The sequence below is a fragment of the Medicago sativa genome, chromosome 3 (genome assembly GCF_051527215.1).
Source record: "Medicago sativa cultivar Bolivia chromosome 3, Bolivia_mono, whole genome shotgun sequence".
NCBI lineage: Eukaryota > Viridiplantae > Streptophyta > Magnoliopsida > Fabales > Fabaceae > Medicago > Medicago sativa.
In genome coordinates, this window is record NC_140751.1 from 52,652,501 (window position 1) to 52,674,666 (window position 22,166).

General features: G+C 33.9%; 1 protein-coding gene and 1 pseudogene across 1 annotated transcript; both read left to right on the forward strand.

Annotated features, from left to right (window-relative positions):
• Window positions 1-1,730: 1,730 nt before the first annotated feature.
• On the forward strand, window positions 1,731-3,570 carry LOC146938242 (putative F-box/FBD/LRR-repeat protein At1g78760). Its single transcript, XM_085757829.1, has 3 exons — window positions 1,731-1,849; window positions 1,964-3,008; window positions 3,135-3,570. The coding sequence occupies exons 2-3, from the start codon at window positions 1,980-1,982 to the stop codon at window positions 3,435-3,437; spliced, it is 1,332 nt and encodes a 443-aa protein (XP_085613955.1). The 5' UTR covers window positions 1,731-1,849; window positions 1,964-1,979; the 3' UTR covers window positions 3,438-3,570.
• A 9,438-nt stretch (window positions 3,571-13,008) lies between these two features.
• LOC146938243 (uncharacterized) lies at window positions 13,009-14,707 on the forward strand (annotated as a pseudogene).
• The last annotated feature ends 7,459 nt before the right edge of the window (window positions 14,708-22,166 follow it).

The window sequence follows — 22,166 nt, forward strand, 5'->3', positions numbered from 1 at the left end:
TTCCAAATATATAAAAAAAAAAATAAAAAAATCCTAGAACAAGAAAATGAGCTTAAATGATAGATAACCCAAACGAGGATATAGAAACTCTAAAAGAGTTTTCTAACATAATTTATTTTTCAGTTCCATAAGAACTTATCAGGTACCTGAAACTTATGAAATATTGATAAATATGAATAAAAGATATCAATGGAATGAGATGGACGAAATGAAGTCAACGTTGACGTGTTTTTGCATGTTATATAGCGCTATATGTGATAAGTAATAATGAAGATCATGAGTTAACGTCTATTAAAGATTATAGATAATGAAAATATCTACAAATGGAAAGAGACAATTCCAATGAAATCAAACTCGCTTCATAAAGCATAATTTGTTTGGACTTATAGTTCGCATACTTGAAGGTGTGAAGTTAAATGGATATATATGATTTTCGGGCGAAAAGGGAATTAGTATGATAAAATACATATATATAGAGTTTGATATGTTCACCTAAAGTGAATTGGTAAATATCTACCATTTATTTTTAAGAAACATATATTGTTTAGAGACATATTCACCTGAAGTGAATTCAAGAACTTTTTCATATTTGATTAAGTTTAGTAGCACATGAAAGGTCCAAATTATATGAAAAATGTGTTACACTTTATTTGTATGGTTCACTTAATAGTGATGATTATATGAAACTCGAATGATTTCATTTGCATAAGACATACAATCAAAACTATTGAAGAGATGACATCATTTGTCTATTTTAAGGATTGAAAATGAATTTCTTATAATCGATTTTGTGATAATCTTATAAATATTATTAGAACTCCTGAAGAGATTCTAAAATTTGTTATAAAGGTCAATATGGACAAATCTAGTTGATTATGTGATAGAATGATTGTGATGTCACTTGATGTGAGTAAAGATCATGTCCTCAGAAATTTTTTGAACAACTTGAATTGGCCAGGTGTGGACACTAATGTATTTTGCTTATTATACATATTATGGTATTTTATTTTTGTCAAAATTAGTAAACACAGATATTGCAGCAAAGTCAAACAAACAATTTGTATCTTAGAAAAACAACAATATCATCCGATCATTTGAAAATGTTAGCACTACATCAAGGAAGTGGAGAATGCTCTTTATTAAGGATTATGATTTTACACATACTTGCGGTTTTCTAATTTTAAAAGGATGTTCTTTCAACAACTCAATATGAAGATATCTCAATACCTGCTAATTTGGAGAAGAGTATGAAGATAGATCATATCTTTCTACATAGTCACCGCAAAATAAAGATTTTGAGTAACTAATATAAAATATATTTGAATCTCTTCGTCTCATATATAATCATCTTTATGAGGGGGAGACAAAAATATGTTCTACCCTCTTTTTCCCTTAACCAGGGTTTTATCCCTTTGGGTTTTCTTGGTACGGTTTTTAACGAGGCAGATTATCACACAAAAGGATGTTGTACTCTTTTTCCTTCACTAGAATTTTTTCCCACCGGGTTTTTCTATAGTAAGGTTTTAATGAGGCATATCCTCAATATACATCCAAAGGGGAGTGTTATGAATATTATAAATGGATGTCCATATAGAAAATTGGGTTATTGGGTGATACTGTTATATTATTGGTCCATATTGTGTTTGCTTGCTCCCCAAGTCATTGTATTTTTCTATAAATAGAGCTTATATGTAACCTAGTTATATGTAATCTAGTTTTATTTGTCCATCACTACATCACGGCATTTTCTGTTGGATCCTTCCGCTCAAACCCTAGAAAACTACTCACATCGTTGCAGATTTATTCATTCATTTATTCATTCCACTCTTACTTCAATCACAACTCCAAGGTATTTCTTATTTCTACTATTATTTTTCTTTGTTCTAAAACTACTTAGAATTTTTCAATTACTTCTTTTGCACAAAATAATCCCTTTTTGTTTCAACAGTTTTTTGATTATTAGGTATAAATAAACTCGAATGTCTAATTCAGCAGCGGATGAGATAACAATTTTGCCGCTGCCAATGAAGAAAGTTACGCTCAGCAGCGGGTGTGAAAATGAAGACAGACTCAGTGACTTACCCGAAAGCGTTATCCTTCATACCCTCTCCTTTTTAAATGCCCAACACGCCGTTCAAACTTGCGTTTTATCCAAAAGATATAGCGATCTCTGGAAACGTCTACCAGCTCTTAGATTACATTGTACAGACTTTAGAACATACAAGATATTCACCAAATTTGTGTCTAAGATTTTATCTCTTCGCGATACCTCTATCTCATTACACGCTCTTGATTTTGATTTTAAGTATCGTCTTGGTCGCTTAGAGCCTGACATACTTAAAAGTATTGTGAATTACGCTATTTCACACAATGTCCAGCGCTTACGACTTGATGTCACTGGTGACATTGCATTAATTCCGACTAGCTTATATTCGTTTCAGAGTTTAACACATCTTAAGCTTTCTGTTTACTCTGACGCAGAGAGTAAAACACAGTTTCCAAACTGTCTCAGTTTGCCGGCATTAACATATCTTAAGCTTTCTATGCATTCAAATCATGAAAATCTGTTTCCAGAATCTCTTGATTTGCCGGCATTAACTAGCTTGCATCTACAATTTTTCACATTTTGTGTTCGTGATAATGACTATGCCGAGCCATTCTCGGCCTTTATCAGGTTGAATAGTTTATTCATTACCAATTGTACTGTGAGGGGTGGACAAACTCTCCGCATATCAAGTGCGACACTTGTCAATTTAACATTGTATCAGTGTCATAACAAAAACACCTATTACGAAATTGATCTACATACTCCAAGTCTTTGTGCTTTTACTTTTCATGGTACTCCTCATCAGAAAATCTCTGGGAGCGATATTTCTTCTCTTAAACATGTAGATATTCATGCAGAAGTAGATTCATTTCATCGCGATTCGCCTCCTTTTTTTCTATTAAGCTGGCTCATAGAGTTTGCTGATATAAAATCATTGACCGTCACTGCAACGACTCTTCAGGTACTTTAACCTATAACATGTTTTGAGGCTATTTTTACTTTCTTAAGATGCATTTTTTTTTGTTCTAAAACTTCATAAAATATTTGACTTAATTAGACTAATTCGCTTGTGCCCCTCATTGCTTAGGTTCTTAACTTAGTTCCTGGTCTGTTATATTTTAAACTCCCTTCCTTGGGAAACTTGAAGTCATTGATAGTGAAAGTTGACGAAATTCTGTATGGATTTCGCTTGACACTATGCAAGGTTAAGTTACAGACAGTGAAAACAAAGAAAGAAGCTGCCAGGTTAAAAAAAGCATATGAATTAGGATCGGAACCGTCTCCAACGGTACCTGATGGGATAGTGGACTTCTTGCGTCAAAATTCTCCCTCAGCTGATGTTGACTTCGTAGATTGCACAAAAAAATCTATTAGACCGAGACATTTATAATTGGTTTGTTTTACTATTTATTTTTCTTTCATTCTATGTTTCTGGCTTTCTGTTTATCGAGATCTCTTTGGTAATAACCAATTATTAAAGCATAAATCACAAGTCTCTCAGATAAATAAAGAAATTATACATATATACTAACATGATTGTGTGTAGCCTCAACTTATAGTGAGTGCTCTATAATCTATACTAAGAATTTCTGGTTGCTGATAATCTGAAAGTGTGTCTGTTGCATCGCTTGATTAATCATTTGTGCTACCAATCAAATTGGAATTAATATACGCTGTTATTGTAAAACTTTTTTACATATACAACCAATCAAATCCTATCGTGATGCCACTTTATAGGTTAATTTCTAAAATATCTATTTGACATAATTTTATTAGATAGAAGTGTAAAATAGTTTTATACTATTAGTGTAGAAATTAGTTTTCCAAAAAGTGTCACACACATGTACTTATAAATTAAGGGAAATGCTAAAGAGTGATCTCCTACTTGCTTTGTTATTTGATACAAATTATCTGTCATTTACGTTGCCCTGGATTGCGTTCTTATAGTTATCTACAAATGCTATTGTCGTATTGTTACCTTCTAGTTTCTCAACTTTACTTCAATAATTTGTTGTAAGACAATTCTCGGCTTACATAGCTAACTATCGATATATGGTGACAATATATATATCAAGGTTTTATTTTGTCTTACCAATGTTGTGTTCACAGCTGAGAGGAACATAATATAAAAGATGCATAAATTAAATTTAAAATTTCAGTTATTGTAAGATTGCTTCAAATTTGTTCTCCTCTTAACAAGTGCTAATTTAAACAGTTTTACAAGCTATTAGTATTCTATACAGTTGATCTTATGATTTCTTAGCCAATAACTAACCATAACAGAAGCAAATGGAGTAACTTCTGCTGATTGTTTTAACTATACTGCTGTCCCCAAATCCTGTATGCACATCTCAAGAGATTGTCCCATGGCCAGCAGATTGCGGATTCCCTTAGTCAAAAAGGATATGTGTTGGTCTATATGGCCAATAAGGATGCACATTAGAGGGGGGTGAATAGCGATTTGAAAAATTTACGGAGTTTTGGCGAAAGCGTTTTGAAATATTGACTTATTGGAAACTTGCTTGAACAATCACAAACTATGACAAATTGTTAAGACTATGTACTAATAAGATTTACAAGAGAATTGAGTGATTCACAAGCTAAATCTTATTTCAATTTTCAAAACCAAACCTATAAGAAAATATAACAAGCTAACAATCAAAAACACAATGTATATGCAATTGATGAATTGTTGAGAATTGAAAGTAATTGATCCAAGTATAATAGTGAAAACCTAATTCAAGTAATTAAGTCAATTAACCAAAAAGAACTTAGATCAAAATCAATTTCTATCCTATCAATTTAAGCGTATACAATTATCAAAATTAAAGAGGATAAGGAAGAGAGAAAGACACCGAGATTTTTATAGTAGTTCGCTCTTTCGTCCTCGTTTCGAGCTACGTCTACTCTTCTTGGTAAAAATGCCTCCACTCCCCCAAACTTCAAATAACCTTTGAATTTGGTGCTTCATGATGTCTTCGAATCCTCAATCACTCGTGCAACCCTTCAAGCTATTCACTCAAGCTCTCTAAGTCCGACAAATGGATCCCCTTGAACACAAGAACAACTAGAAAGAACCCTTAAGACCTTTGAAGGTGGAATCAGATTATTCACTTCACTTTAGAACCTTGATTAAGCCCAACCAATTTCCTTGAAAAAACTAACTTACAATCCCTATTAGCACCCTAGCAAGTCATATGACTCAAAGAACAAAGTGATTCTAAGAAAAAGTATTTAATCTTGAAGAATGTATGAACAATGAGTTTTTGAGACCTAGAGTGAATAGATGCAAATGCTTCAATAATTTGGGAGTTATGAGGAAGTGAGTTTATATAGAAAGGGGTGGCAAGTGCAAAATTTCGGCCATAAACAACATAGTGAATCGATTCATTAAATGTGTGAATCGATTCAGATAGCAAAAAGACAAGCCAGATAATATATGATGATTGATGTGATTCAATGTATATTCGAATCGATTCAACTGAGCCCAGGATGAAGATTGATACGATTCAGACTAATTTGAATCAATTTAGTACATAGTCAGAGAGAAATCATGATACGATTCAGATAATATCGAATCGATTCGACAGTGATACGATTCAAAAACTTGTGAATCGATTCATTAGAAGTCAGAGACTTCTGACTTCTGACGATATGATTCAAACACTAGTGAATCGATTCAGACACTAAAAAGGTGAATTTTGGTTAAGTTTCATATATGTAAACAATGTACACGATACCAATGAATCCTAGGACAACGAGACATATATGCTATGTGCTTTAAAATGACTATATGCTAGAACAAACATCTAAAGAATATCATCAAAAACACAAAAAGTAAAACTATACAAGCTTCAATATGCTGGTGAAACTCTATTCTCTTAATCTTCTAGTTTGGATTGATTTTAATATCAAGTTCTCCTATGGTCACATGAAAAATGTTAGTTGGATCAATATTTTCTTTGTGCCTTGTTATTGGCTTTGCATTTGGAGGAATAATAGAATCCATGATACCAATTATTAAGAGCAGTGGCTGCCTCATAGTTGTTCGTAATAGAGAAAGCTAATTAAGTTAAGGAGTCTTTTAGACAAAATCAAATTAACGGTGATCTCAACAGGATTGATAGAGTTAAAACGGTGCAAGCCAGAGACTGGTTGGTTCAAGGGGAACGTGGATGGCGCGTTTACAGGTAACCCAAGTAACGCTGGTTATCGGGGGTATCATTTGTGATGTAAATGGTCAGTGAGTTTTTGGTTTTTGTGCTCATATCAGTTACTCCTCTACCATTGTCGCCGAGCTTTGCCGTGTCATTTATGGCCTTGAAGTTGATTGAGATTTAGGTTTTAGGAATGTCAAGCTCTAAGTATACAATGCTGATATAGCAGGAGTATTAATTTCTAGTTGAAGCATGATTGGACTGTGAAGGTCTCATGTGTCTCGGAACCAGAATGTTTGAACCAAAGATACATAATTCGTTGGTTTAGGCAGAGAACCGAGAACCGGTTCGCGCAAACCGGTTCGCGGTACCAGGTACACCCTCCGGTCAATATTATAAGCAAAATTTCACTTTTTAGGTTCATTCAATGAATGATGTATATGGTATATTTAATAGACCACATACATCATTTATTGAATGAACCTAAAAAGTAGATTTTTGCTTATATTAGTGACCGGAGGGTGTATTAATTACTACTCCATCCGTCTCACAATATTAGTCGTTTAAGGTTTGTGCACGATTATTAAGGAAATGATTAATTGTATTGATTTCAATGGTAAAATTAGTAGCATTTACTAAAATATCCTTATTAATTGTAGTTAGTGGAGTAGTTAAGTTGGATGAAATTCAATAAATAAGGGTATAATAGTGAAAAAAAGTAATAAATGCTGCATCGATATTGTAAAGTGACAATTATTTTGAGAAAAAGAAAAAAATGCTAAAGTGACAATTATTGTGAGACAGAGGGAGGGAGTATAGTGAAAGAAAAACTTTAACTGTCTTTGGAACAGAGAACACCCAAGTGCAACCCAAAAGTTGTCCCAACTTCCTATGGAGAAGCACTTTAAATAAGAGAAATGATATTTTGACAACCACTTTTTGATAACTTTTGGATAACTTTCTCTCTCATACTCACATGATGTTGTTATCCTCTCTCTTCCTTTTTCTCTCTCCATTGTTTTTGACCAATAAGAAGTGAGAAAAACAAGGTTGTCAACAAAATTGTCATCAAATGGATGTCAAAATATATTACTCTTTAAATAGTCTCACCTCTAGGGAGAACAAACTGCACTAGCGGTCCCTCCTCAATAGGGAGTAACTCACGTGATCTGTCAATGAATTCCTATGAGAAAGTAGAAACTTATTGATGAGATTAAGAGTTCACTAAGAGCATACACATCCATGATACTCTATTTTGTGGTATAAATGGACCCCACCTAATCTTTTATAATATTTTACACTTCCCAATTATTTAAACCACTCAACTACATTTTCTAAATATCCATACCACTCTTTTAAAACTTTAAGATGGGTCCCACTTATTTTACAATAACAATATACTTTAAATTATATTTTACATTAATATATAAAATGTATAATGAAAAAAATATAAAATGTATCACACATTATACTCAAAATGAATCAAAATATCTAATAAATAAATAAAATTAAACTAAAATTATACAAAATTATATTAAATAATGTACTACTTGACACAAATAAGTTATAAGAAAATACATTAAAGTCCTTAAAAAAAAGAAAATACATTAATAGAATGATGCACAAACATTCCATTCAAATTAAAAGAATGATGCACATAATTAAAAGAATAAAAAAAAAAGAAAGAATGATGTATATAACCGTTGGCTCCTCTTCTTATTTAAATAGTAATTAAAAGAAGGAAAAAAAATCAAAAGTATTCTAAAACCTGACAAACTACAGCAAAAGCAAAGTGGCAATGCATTGCTACCATTGCAAGTTTAACCACTCAATTTCATTGTCAAATATCCATGATACTATGACATGGTAGCATTGGGTAGTGTGATACCACCCATTTTTTCAACCGATGTGTGTGCTCTAAGCATGTGGAAGGAAACCTATAAAAAATTCACATGACAAGAAGCATTAAAAGTCCAATTTTCTCCATTTTAATAAGCAATTTTCGTTTTTATTTTTGGGTGAATTTTTAGATGGTCTTTTGTATTCTCCTAGCCTCTCCAATGCTTCAAAGTAGTGCTCTAAGTTATTATAATGGCTAGTGGAAATTTTAATCATGTTAGTGCCTATTTTCTAGGTAATAAACATGCATTTATCAATGTATTCGGTAAATGCATGGTAGTTGGAATTTATCTTTAGTATTCCAAGTCTAGGCTATAAATTAAAAGCTCATGTAATTCTCAAAACACATTTTTTTTAAGATTAATATATTTGAGTTTTCTCTATTGTGAGAGCTTTTCTTTTGTTCTTGGGTCAAGAACTTTTATAGTGTTGGTTCTACCGGTAGGTCGCGGTTAGGGTCGCACTTTGTTTAATTAAAAACTTTGATTCTACCGACAGGTCACGGTTAGGGTCAAGTTCCTTATTTGATAACTTTGGTTCTACCGACAGGTCGCGGTTAGGGTCAAGTTACCTGTTTTTGAGACGGTCCAATCGGTCACGTATCACTTATATATTTATAGGAAATGTTATATACCTTATTCACATAATAACCGATGTGTGACATAAAGTTTCAGTTTCAAGTTGTGCTCTACCTTGTTCACATAGAACGTACCGTGAACTGAAATAACATACCGATTATGCATACCTCCCATGTATCGGATTCTTTTGAGGGTTTCGTACCACGTACCCAAACCCGTACCATATACCGAAGTGATTTACGAATTATGTGACTATGTTTTGAACAAATTATTTGGCTTCTTGGAGTCTAGAATTGACTCCGGGGTTGCATAGATTGCACCAACCTCCGGTGGAGCTTGTTAGTCTTATTCTGTATTCAACTTATTATCATTATTACTAAATGTCATTGTTCTTTCACTTATTTAGTATAAATAAGTACATCCAATGTAGAGTAAAATATTTAGGTGAAACACGTATTTAACTTAATAATTTGTGACGATAAAAAGTAACGATAAAAAATTATTTATGACTCTTCATATAATATTTTAAAAAAAAATATGACTCATTTTATAAAATTATTTGAGATATCAAGTTGGAGAGATTAGATGTTTATTAAATTAATAAACAATTAATTTAGTTTTAAACTATCAATATCTCATCAATTTGGCTCTTAAACTATGTAAATCAACTAAAAGGTCTTCTAAATTATACTCTAATGAAACAATTTGGTCCTAACCGAAAGACTAAATTGATCAATGAACGTATAATTTATGGACCTTTGAATTAATTGTAATAGTTTAAAAATCATATTATGTGAAAATAATAGTTTATGGACTAATTTTTTTATTAAATAATAATATTAAAAATTATAAAATGTTTAATGTATATATGCAAGTCCCACTTAAGTATCTAGAATCAATAGTTGAATGCTCTGATTTATTCCAAATTAAAGATTGCACATATATCTTTTCTCGTGTTTATTCTAAATTGACTGCCCTTGTTTAAAAGTTGTTATAAAATGATTCGTGTTTATTCTAGTTTTACTAGACGGTCGATTCGTGCGACACACAGGTCTTAATGTTTTAATATATGTTAAAATAAATAAACATTTCATTAAATAGATACAAACAATAAAAACGGTAAATTAACAATTGGAAGAAAAACATATCCAAAATCCCTAAATAAAAACATTAGCCAAATGTAATATCTAAGATCATTGGTTATTATAAATTCCTAAAAACTTCTCTATAAACAAAATTTGAAGTCGCACGGGCTAATTATTTTTTTGGAGTAAGAATTCTCTAAAATATTTAATGATATCTAAAAATATTAGATATCAATGGTACTAAGTTAAGGAAATAAGTTAAATTAAGTTAAATTAAGTAAAAATAAAATATTTCATGAATTAACAATGGTACTAAAATCATAGAAGAAAAGAAAACTCATAAAATAGAACAAATTATCAATGTTGCACACTTGCAATTGAGAGTGAGATTATATATGTGGAAAGCTTTGATGCAATCAAGTAATTTTTACTATATTTTAATTGTTCCAACCATTGAATGTCTATCTGTCTAACTACATTCTGCAACCGAAAAAAATAATTAACTTGAATGCGTTTATGTTAGAGATAAATAAGCACATGTTTTTTTAAAGCATGTTAACAAATAAGAAGTTTATGTAATAGATATTTAACGGTATGTCAACAAATAAGAAGTTTATGTGAGTAAAATTGAACTCACTCGTTTAAGGAAACCATTGGAATAAAAAAAAAGGTGAGAAGTTTTCTATAACTCAAGCTTAGTTTTTTTTTTTTTGGGGCACATCATACAGATGATATATATATTTTTTATATATCATTTTTATTATAGAAGTTGAGTAATAAAAAATAATTATGTGCATTTAGGAGTTGTAATGTAACATACAATCAATAATTGAGAGGTTGGAATATGGATAGACATGCAAAGCTAATTGAGAGTTTTAAGAATTTAATTTAATGATGGAGGAGTTTTTTTTGAGAGGGCGAAATTGGAATGAGGTGACAAAAAAGGAGGGTAAAATAGACAAATTGGTTGATAGGGTTGAGCATTAGGGTTTGCACACTACTCTCCAATTATATATAATAACTAGTCGGTCACCCGTGCGAGCGCAATATATTAGCAATGTGAGAGTACTACTTCACATGAGAAATGGAGGAGCAATACTTCATACAAAAGATACACCAAATCTATATTGTACGGGGCTCAAGAAATTATGTGTATATGATGTCCCATTATGTAGATTTTATAATCATGACCATTAGAGAAAATCTTATTACTTGCAAGAATCTTATTACTTGCATGCCAATAAAGCTCGAGTAATTATTGCCTAAGTAATTATGAATCGATGTGTTCGAGACCTAAAACCATAGGCTTACTATGAGATACACCAAATTCAAATGGCACGGGGATTAAGAAATCCTACTTATATGATGTGTCATTATGTACATTTTATAATTATGACCATCATAAAAAATCTTATTACTTGCAATCATAGGTTTCCCAAAATAAAAAGCACTACACTTGTCATTTAAATTTGCACATGAAGAGTTTGAAAAAAGTATTACTCCCTCTGTTTCAAAATGAGTGTCGCTTTAGCAAAAAAAAATTGTTTCAAAATGAGTGTCGCTTTCGGTTTCCAATGCAATAATAACTTTTTCTTTTCAATTGTACCCTCCAATTAATACTCTGCACACTACTTCCAAAATATTACTTTTAAAACTAACCAATAGTTAATAAGGATAATTTGGTAAAATAACCATTCTCTTTCTCTTAATCATTGCATTTCTTAATATGTGTGTAAACACCTAAAACGACACTCATTTTGAAACGGAGGGAGTACCTATGAAGAGTTTGAAAAAAGTAATATAGCCATCATTATGTCATTATATAAATTAATCAAGAAAGAGGTTGCCATTATATATAGCCATGATTATTGTAGATCCAACCTAACCACTAGCTTAAATTGTAAAACGTGTTTTATGTCAAAGTTTTAAAGACACTGATGATTTATTAAGGACATGCTCAACGCTTTCTCGAAAAATGTATTTGTTGAAGAAGTAACTAACCATATGATAGCGTCTCGATCATATGCTTAGTGGGCTCAAGAAAAGGATTGGATTCATAGGGACTCAAATGCTATCTTTTCTATTAATTAGTGTGATGATTTCAAAGATGCCATTTGTTTATCATTTTTGCTCTTCCACCATCACATTTTGCTCGCGCCCAGCATGATTTCCAAATATACCCTTGCGTGAGTTAAGTCACGCTGCGTGACTTAACTCACACACCTTATAATCTCTGTGTGACTTAAGTCACGCACCACTGAGCCTTTGCGTGAGTTAACTCACGCAAGTTGGCTGGTGGTTAGAACTGAAGAACAAAAGTTTTTTTTTCCACTTTGGTCAGGTTTTCAACATTCAATTTACACGTTTTTAACCACTTTTACACGTTTTTTTTACCACATTTATGGTAGATACAAACTAAGTTATCATTCCTACCTATAAATACCCTCACAAACTTCATCATTTCCTCACACAATCTCACATTATCTCCTCCCACTCTCTCCCCCTCTTTCTCTTCTTTATTTTTTTTTTTGCTTCTATAGTCTCTAGGCTCTTTTTACCCCTTTACGTATATAGTGGTCGATTCTTGGGGGAAATAGTGGTCAGTCGGGTTGGGGAAAAAGACATCATCCCTTGAGGTAAAATTAGGTTTGCTTCCTTTTACTCCCAAAATCTTTTTACAGTGGGTAAAAAGAATCATCCTGGCGGTATAAAAGGAACCAAATTTAAATTTACCTCAAGGGATCTTGATGTCTTTTTCCCCAACAGGACTGATCACTATTTCCCCCAAGAGCAATCACTATATACCCAAGAGGGTAAAAATAACTTTTTACCCCAAGAGGGTAAAAAGATAATAAGTAGATTAGTGAATTCAAATAAAATATATGTATTAATTATTGTAATGTTTGAATGATATTAATAAAACGAGAGTTATATTTATTAATTTTGTTTTTTATTTGTATTTATATTTGCATTTATTTTATGTTTATGATTATGTATATAAATAAATATTGAATAAATAAAATCGAATTTATTTTCTAATTTTGTATTTAATGAATAAATAAATTAGAATAAATATTGACTTAGAATAAAATCGAATTTATTTTCTAATTTTGAATTTATTTTAAGTGCATAAATAAATTAGAATATAGCAAATAAATAATTTAGAATAAACTGAACAAATAATTTAGAAAATAAATGAACAACTTCTGATTCTGGTTCGACTTCTACACCTAGACGCGGCCATGCCGTTTGATTGGCAGGCCAAGCTTGCTTCTCCGGCTGCAACTCCTGTTCTGCGACAGGTATCACAACAGCAGGCTTCTATTATGTGTCCTTCCTTTGCTCAGGCGCTAACCTCAACTGTCCAGATTCCCACGATCAATGAAGCATTGCCGCAACCATCTATTAAAGGTGAACAACTTAGTATTCGAATTTCGCAGGCAATCTATGAAAAAGGAATTGAATATTGTAAGAGAAACCTCCGCGGGAGGCTAATTTTGAACAAGGGCGACAAGCCATATTCATCAACTGAAGTCCAACAACGACTTCTTCAACAATGGAACACTGCAGTTCCATGGTCTCTGACATCATTAGGGAGAGGATACTATGAGTTCTATTTCAATTTAGAAGCCGACATGCACTCCGTGTGGGCAAAGGGAACTATAAATTTAAAGCCAGGTGTATTGCGATTATTCGAATGGGAAAAGGACTTTAATATGCACAAACAGAAGAATACTCACGCACAAGTCTGGATTCGTTTAATAGAATTACCGCAAGAGTACTGGATGGATAGGACTCTTCGTGAGATTGCTAATGCGGTGGGCACTCCATTGGTGATTGATAATGTGACATCAAAGCAGCTTTATGGTCATTATGCCAGAATTTTGGTTGACATGAATTGCTCAAAGAAACTGTATTACGAAATTTTGGTTGAAAGAGAGGGGTTCTCCTTTCCTGTTGAAGTTGTTTACGAATGGATGCCAGACTATTGCACTCATTGTTAGAACCTTGGGCATATGGTGAACAACTGTCGATGGTTGTATCCACGGAAAGATGTTTCTACGCCTGCTGCAATTAGTGATAAAGGGAAGGCTCAGACTATGGTGAAAAGGAAAGAATGGGCTCCTTCGCGTACAAACCCCTCAGTAATTGGCTCTTCCAATACGTTTGCAGCCTTGGAGATGACGAAAGAAATGGAGACTGTGAAGGAAACTGCACCTTCTTCATTTAGTATTCCATTGCAACATGTGGAGGATGTGGTCCCGCAGTGCACACCGCCTCAGGCTACTGAACCTGTTCTTACTTTAATTCGTAATGATGTTCAAGAAGTTTTTCACTCGTCCCCCGGTTGCATCTGTTTCTTTGTTTGCGCAGGAGAAGGTTCAAGAAGTCACTAACCCTGCAGCAAGCTTGCCCAACCATCATGTTAGCCTTGAAAATGTAGAGGCGCATGTTACTATTGATGGGGATGGTTCAGATAATGTTCAACTTGAAGGGTCTGTTGATGATGTTAAAGAAGATGTTGCAGCTATTGATGGGGAGCACAATCCCTCTTTGGTACGTGCGGAGGGTATGACACATAGTAACCCTCGTATTCAAAGAGACCTTGACCTATGGCAGAAAATTAAAGAGTATGATCAAAGGGCAGCTGAGAAAATTAAAGAGTATGATCAAAGTACAGATGTGAAGGATATGGCAGATGAAACGACAAATCAAAATAAAGACAAAGCAGTGCCAAATGACACAACACAAATGGCAGAATCTCAGCATACTGTCAAAGAAAATTACACCGTTGAGGTTCAATCAGAAGCTACTACAACTCGCACAAACCGGCTGCCTAGCACTTCAGTATATGTGCTGGAAGAGATATCGGCTGATGAGAACGTAGACATGGTTGATCATGAAATTGAGCAAGACACCATATATAGCTGCAGACTTTGAACAGGATGCCCTACAAACCCAACACGCAGCAAACACTTGTACTGATGATGCAGAGGTAAACGCATTGCTTCAGGTCCCTTCTGTTCATCCTGAAGCACACAGCAGTAAAAACATACAGGATGGTCTGGATTTATGGGCCAAAATTCGCGAATACGACCAAAGAATGGCTGATTAAGGCTTCACGCAAGTCCTCTCAAAGTCGCAGAAGCAAGCTCGTAAAAAGCAAGTCATTGGCAAGCCGCATTATCAGACCCGTGCAAAGGGTGGTCCTCCTCCATCTTCCCAATGATTATGTTATATTGGAATGTCCGACGAAAAAACATTTGAAATCAACCACAAAGAGAAGATGGACATGCCAATGTTGAGGAAGTACTTGATTCTGGTTTGTGTTTCTCATCACAGCCTCTATACTTTCTCTAGATTATTATTTGGCTACTAATAATAATGGAATGGCATTCTTGCTTACTAACACGAATAATGCAAAGCAAGAAGAGATAGCCACTACAACCTCATTGATTAAAGACAATGACGACGAAGTATTTAAAAAGATGGCACAAAAAATTATGGATCCTTGGTTAGGCAATCTTCCTGCTAGGTTCAAGATTCTATTTGGTTAGACAAGATCCCAGCTGAGTTGCATATGGATTTCTATCGAGTCTGAATTGCTCTACCCAATTATAGATTTCCTTAGTCATTTATTTCTTTTGTTCTGTTTCTTTTCTTTTTTGAGGGTTTTGACCTAGCCCCCCCCCCCCCCCCCCCCCTCTTTGTACATACCTTTTTCCCGTTTATTATTTATTTATTGAATTTAGAGTTTGGAAGACATAGGACGGAGGCTTCCCGGGGTCCTAACCTCTTTGGGATGTCGGTGTTGTCTCCTGATGTCTGACTTGTTCCCTGCTTAGCAAAAAAAAAAAAATTAGAAAATAAATAATTTAGAATAAAGTGAACAAATAATTTAGAATAAAGTAAATAAAATAATTTGAATATAGTAAATAAATTAAAAAAAGTAGCCACTATGCGCCACTTAACTCGCGTCACTTAACTTAACTTAACTTGCGCATTATTTTACATTTGCGCTAATTAACTAGCGCAAAGGCATTATAGTATTTTCAGCTGGTGCGAACGAAAAGTGCAAGGGGGAGAGCAGAAATCTTTGTTTATAGCACAAACTTACCCTAACCTCTAATGCCATTTTACTTGAACAACTCGGTATAAGCATGCTCATAATAGGTATTGCCCAATGGAATCAAATTCACAGGAATGTAAACTTCTACATGATTAGGCTTTTAAATGAAGCAAGCCTACGTATTAGATGCTGCACTCACCCATCATTAGATTTCTCTGCAAGGCAACTCACTGGATTTGTTTCAAACGGTCACTCCATTCATTCTTATAGCGCAGACCTAGCCTAACCATGTCTAGATTGTAAACCATGATTTACAATCTACTCCCTCCGGTCTCAAATATAAGAAAAGATTCCTTTTTTAGGTTCATTGAGTAGTTAATGTATCTAGTCTACATTGTAAAGCAAATACATTAATTATTCAATGAACCTAAAAAAGGAATCTTTTCTTATATTTGAGAGCGGAGGGAGTAAGACACAACAACTTCTTTAAGTAAATGATAGGCTTAATAACAGTTTTAACCCCTTAATTTTCCTAAAGTTGCGATTTTGGCCCTCTAAGAAAAAAACTACAAAATCGCCCCCTAAGTTTTGCACATGTGGCAGTTTTGGCCCCCAAGGCCAATTTTGACTCAGTTTACACTGACGTGGCACCCTAAGTGAGGGGCCACGTGTTATTTTTTTTTTTTTTTTACCAAAAATTGGTCTTGGGGGCCAAAACTGCTACAATTGCAAAACTTAGGGGGCGGTTTTGTAGTTTTTTTTCTTATGGGGCAAAAATCGCAACTTCGTGAAAGTTAGAGAACGAAAATTGCTATTAAACCTAAATGATTCAATCAAGGAAGACACGATCTTTATGGCTGCACTGCAGTTTATGAGTATGCAAGCAATCTTTGATACCATATCATCGTAGCTATTAATGTTAGATTTGATTGTGTATACAAGATAGCATTAGGGAGGTAAATCTAAGATGTTGCATAAATCAAACTTTTAATGATGTTTACCTCACTTTAATGAAAAAAAAGGCTCATTTAATATTATCCACATGATTTTACATGCAAATCTTTCAATTATAAGCGTGTAAGACATTAAATTTTAGTTCTACTAACGCCAATAATTTTTTCTATAAATACAGTGCTCTCAATTTACATAGATACTAACGCCAATAGTTTTTTTCTATAATTACATGCATCTTGCATTACTTTAACCTATATAGTACACTCATGTTAACTCATACTGCATTCATGCTAAGGATTTCGCCACAAATCACAATGCAATCTAAGGATTTCGCCACAAATCACAATGCAATCTAATTGTGCATGTTTACCCTACCAAAGGTTAAAGATATTGAAGTTTTGATTATTTATTTTTTTTTTACAAAGGTTTTGATTAATGTTACATGTGTGATGTTGTAGTGATATTTTAATTAAATTATATTTGGCGTTGTTTTAATTTTCTATCTTTCATATGAAGTAATACTCTTAAATTGCTAAGGGTTAATTATGTTTCTAGTCCCTATAAAATAGCGACCTTGTAAGTTTAGTCCCTACTTAATTTTAATAGCATTTTTAGTCCCTAATTTTGTTTTTCTGCACTGAGTATTAGTCCCTACTCAATTCAAATTTGTTTAATTTATGCTTAAACTCTTAAATTTTTGAACAATTTTTTGCAGACATGTTTAGAACATTACTAAAAGTTCGTCCGCAAAAAATTATTGCAAAATTTGATTTCTACATCCAGATTTTATTACTTTTTATCTTTAACTTTTGTCGTTTTAAAAAATTCATATTTAATTCATTTCATGTCAAAAAATTCTAAATTTTAGTAAACGAACCTTTCATAGTGTTCTAATCTTGTCTCAAAAAAATCGTTCAAAAATTTAAGAGTTTAAGGATAATTAATCAAACTTTGTTTTAGAGGGACTAAAATTATAAGTAAATTTTTTTTATAGGGACTAAAAATACTATTAAAATTAAGTAGGGACTAAACTTACAAGGTCGCTATTTTATAGGGACTAGAAACATAATTAACCCAATTGCTAATATATTTTGCTTATTTGCTTATTATTGACCCGTGCGATAGCACGGGTCGGCGATCTAGTAATAGACAAAACTCCAACAATTTTTACGAAGCCACATTTCAAACTACTGTCTGAGTCTCTAATTACTCTTGAACGCCTTTTTAGCATGTTGGCCATACATGACTCAACTTCAAACTTGACCTTAATAATGCTGTTTAGGCATAATTCCAAAAAACTAGTTGATTCCTATTGTACCAAAGAGGATAGCCTAGCTTTTACATCATTAAAAAAGAGAGATTGCAAAAAGGAATGTTTAACACCTGCGTGAGTTAACTCACGCGGGTGTTCAGAATGTGACCGAATGTGACTCAAGTCACGTAGGTTGTATTTCAACATGACTTAAGTCACAGTGAGTTTAACACCTGAGTGAGTTAAGTCACGTGTGAGTATTTTGGGAAGTTTGGTTGGGAGTGAGCAATTTTTGATAGGAGAAGAGCAATTTTCCATCTGTGTTTGATATAAATAACTTGATTGAGGATCCAAATTTATTATATTAATAACAACTATCTGAATTGATTAAAACAAATCCCCCCTCCCTCAATTTTTTTCTTTGACAATATCTTTCCCGTAAACTCAATATCTTCATAAGAATTTGCAGTGTCTCAAAATATTCTTTAACTTGGGACCAAAATTTATATTTTTCAAACATTTCAATAATTATAGATTGTCAGAAGTCAAAAAAATTAGCTCCAATAATAATTAAATTTACAAGGAAAATTGAATTCATCGTTTTAAAATAAAACCCATAACAGTTTGATTTGTTCAAAAGAAGATAAAATAAAACTTTGTATAAAATAAAACTTTGTATCAATGGTTCGTTAAATTGTTTTGTAAATACAAATATAAGGTAGTGAGGTTTAAAATCACAATCTTTACTGACTTTGTCCATTGTAGGTTGATGTATCTTCCAACACGATTGAACATTTGTTGGTTCAAAATGTATTTTCCTACTATTTTTTTTGTTCTTATGTATTTTCTGAATGAGAACTATTTTAGTTTCTCTTTCTTCACCTTTTTTTTATTGCAAGGAAATGATCATATTAAAGGATCATTTCTAACTATACCAATTATAAACCTATTTGTGTAAAGATAATATTAAAATAAAATTTCACCTTGATAGTGGAAATTACAACGTCTTAGCAAGATTAAATATTGATATAACGTGCTCTATATTTTTTTTGCGCCTAATAACTAAATGAAGTACAAGCCCTCCAATAAGCGTTTGTTTTTCGCTTTGTTGCTTTAAGAGTACTTTAATTTAAGCAAAGAAAGTATGAATAAATTTATATCATATATTCAACTCTAAACCCCTAAAAAAAAAATTACACCCCAAAGTCTGTGGAATATCACACTTCATGCTCATATTCAGTTTTCATAATTGATCTTATTCAAAGTAATATGAATTTCAAGTAATATTGAACCATATTCAAAGATCATATTCAATTTTCACGCTTTATGACCTAAATTTTTTGGACCATATTCAATTTTCATACTTGACCCTCTCTTTAGAGGTATTTAATTGTTAGAGAGTGTGAGTTTCACCATCCTTATTTTAGGTCCAGATCCATTTTTAAAAATTTACTTTCAATCCTAAAAGTCGGAACTTTTAGAGATGAAAATTAAACAAATTTATAGACACGGAAATAAGTTTAGCTTTTAAAACTTAGAAGAGAACAAGAGTAGAAATATGTTTTCACCAAAATAATCGGTGCACCATTAATATCAAGTATTAAAGAGTGAGTGTTAGAGTGAGTCATAATAATAAAAAATTGAATGATGGAGCTCCGTTAGGTCTTACTAGCGCCATCCCCCATTAGTTCATGGTTACCTCAATTTTCATTGCCTTTCCTTCATTAATCACGCTTTTATATTGAATTATATTACGTGATTCAATTTTCATCACTTGATTCCCTCAATTGAATTCACACCAGTACTCACTTTTATATTACGTGATTCAATTTTCTTCATCTTTGTGCTTACGTGATCTATTAGGCTAATTACACAAGCCCTGCCATGGCTTTTGATTGGCAATCAGAATTGGCTTCCACGGGGAAACCTCCTTCTCCCTCCACCGTGGTTGCACTCCCAACAAATAGTAATCCACCAAAAAAATCATTTGCACAGGCTCTTGTTGCTGCAACTGTGACAGACACATCGACACCGTTACCAACTCCGGTTATCCGTGGTGAAACGCTATGCATCCCTATATCTGATGAGACCTACGCACAAGGAATCAATGCTTGCAAAAGAAACTTACGGGGCAGACTCATCTTAAGTAAGGGTGACAAACCCTATGGATCACGGGAGGTTCAGATAAAGCTTCAGCAACTTTGGACGAACGTTGGGCCATGGAAGATGACGCCAAGGGGTATTTTGAATTCTATTTTTCTTCCTATGAGGATATGCGATCAGTATGGTCCAAGGGAACTCTAAACCGTAAGCCAGGTTTGCTTCGGCTTTTCGAATGGTCCAAGGACTTTAGTGCGCGCACGCAGCGACAAACACACGCACAAGTTTAGATTCAATTACTTGAGCTGGCGCAAGAATATTGGATGGACCGCACGTTGAGAGAGATTGCAAGCGCTATTGGAACCCCGATACTTATTGATTCAGCCACTCAAAACCGAGTATTTGGACACTATGCGCGCGTTTTGGTGGATATGGACCTGTCAAAGAAGATCTTCAATGAGGTTATGATTGAGAGAACATGCTTTTCTTTTTCAATTGAGATTACCTATGAACGTTTGCCGGCATTTTGCACACACTGCGGGAACATTGGACATCATATTTCAAGTTGTCGATGGCTGCACCCCATGAAAGGAACTACCGTTACTGACAAAAAGAAAAAAAGTATTGTTTCAATGAAACAGCAGCCTCCGAAGTGGCAACCTACGGACAACCCCGACGGCATAGGGTCATCAAAAGCCTTCGAAGCTCCGGGGAGTAACAACGATGCAGATGACATTTCAGTACCAAAAGCGGATGCCAATACATTACAATTACAATCTGTTCACACCGAGTCAGAAAGCACAACGCTCGGATGATGTTTCTGCTCAGGAAGTTGCCACGAAACAACATGATATTGAGACCATAGAGGACATAAGGCAGGAAACGCTTCCCATCACCTCAGTTCAGTATGATGTTGAGGTCGTACCGGTTGTTGAAGATGACATAAGGCAAGAAATGCTTCCCAGCACCTCGGTTCATGTCTTGGAGAAAATTTCAGAATGTGCAGAGACACAGGAAGGTGACACTACTGCAACAGCTCAGCCTCTCTTTACTGATGTCATGGAGTTAGAAGTACGTACTCAGACAAATACCGCAGAAATTGAAAACAGTTCAGACCAGAATGTTGATGTCACTGCCCCTATGCGTATAGCACATGTTCAGCACCAAGAGATTCCGATTTCAAAGAATGTCCAGAGTGACTTGGACCTTTGGGCACATATTCGTGAATATGATAAACGGATGGCGGAGGAAGGATTCACACAGGTACTATCCAAAAAGCAGCAAAAAGAAGTAAAAAAGCAAGTGTTAGGAAAGGCTTCGTACAACACCCGGGCAAAGGGTACGCCTCCACCTTCTTCATCATGAATGTCCTTTATTGGAATAATTCATTTATGTCACATAAACCTGTTATTATTTTTATTGCGGAGCCGATAATAGTAACTGTTGTGCAAACAAGTTAGCAAATAGGGGTCATTCTTTACATGGCTCTGTTTGGTTAGCAAATAGGGGTCATTCGTTACCCATGGAGTTGCATCTTGATTTCTTTCGTCATAGAGTGGGCTTGCCTAACTACAGGTTTCCTTAGGGTCATGTAGTTGTCTGCATTTTTTCTGAGGGTCTTGCCCTAGTCCCCCCCCCCCCCCCCCCCCCCCTCTTGTACAATTTTACCCCCTTTTTTTTAATAAATCTTTAGAGTTTGGCGGCATAGGATGGAGGTTTCCCGGGTTGCCAACCTAGTTGGGATGTCGGTGTTCCCTCTTGATGCATGTCCTCTCTCCCTGCTTGGCAAAAAAAGTGTTAGAGTGAGTGTTCAAAAGTGAGTGCTAGAGTGAGTGTTTAAAAGTGAATGTTGCTAGCATTCATCTTCGTTTAAAATCATTAATATCAAATGTTGCAATGGTTTTTTATATTGCACATACACATATTTATATTGCACATGTGCATCTATATTGCACATGCACATATTTGTTTTTTTAAATTAAAAGACTCAAACAAGATACCAAACACACTATTATTTCATAATT

What these genes read in the sequence shown, in the direction of transcription:
- LOC146938242 (XM_085757829.1), top strand. Translation starts at nt 1,980, where the DNA reads ATGTCTAATTCAGCAGCGGATGAGATAACAATTTTGCCGCTGCCAATG. An exon ending in TCACTGCAACGACTCTTCAG is followed by an intron (nt 3,009 to 3,134) that starts GTACTTTAACCT and finishes CTCATTGCTTAG; the next exon opens with GTTCTTAACTTAGTTCCTGG.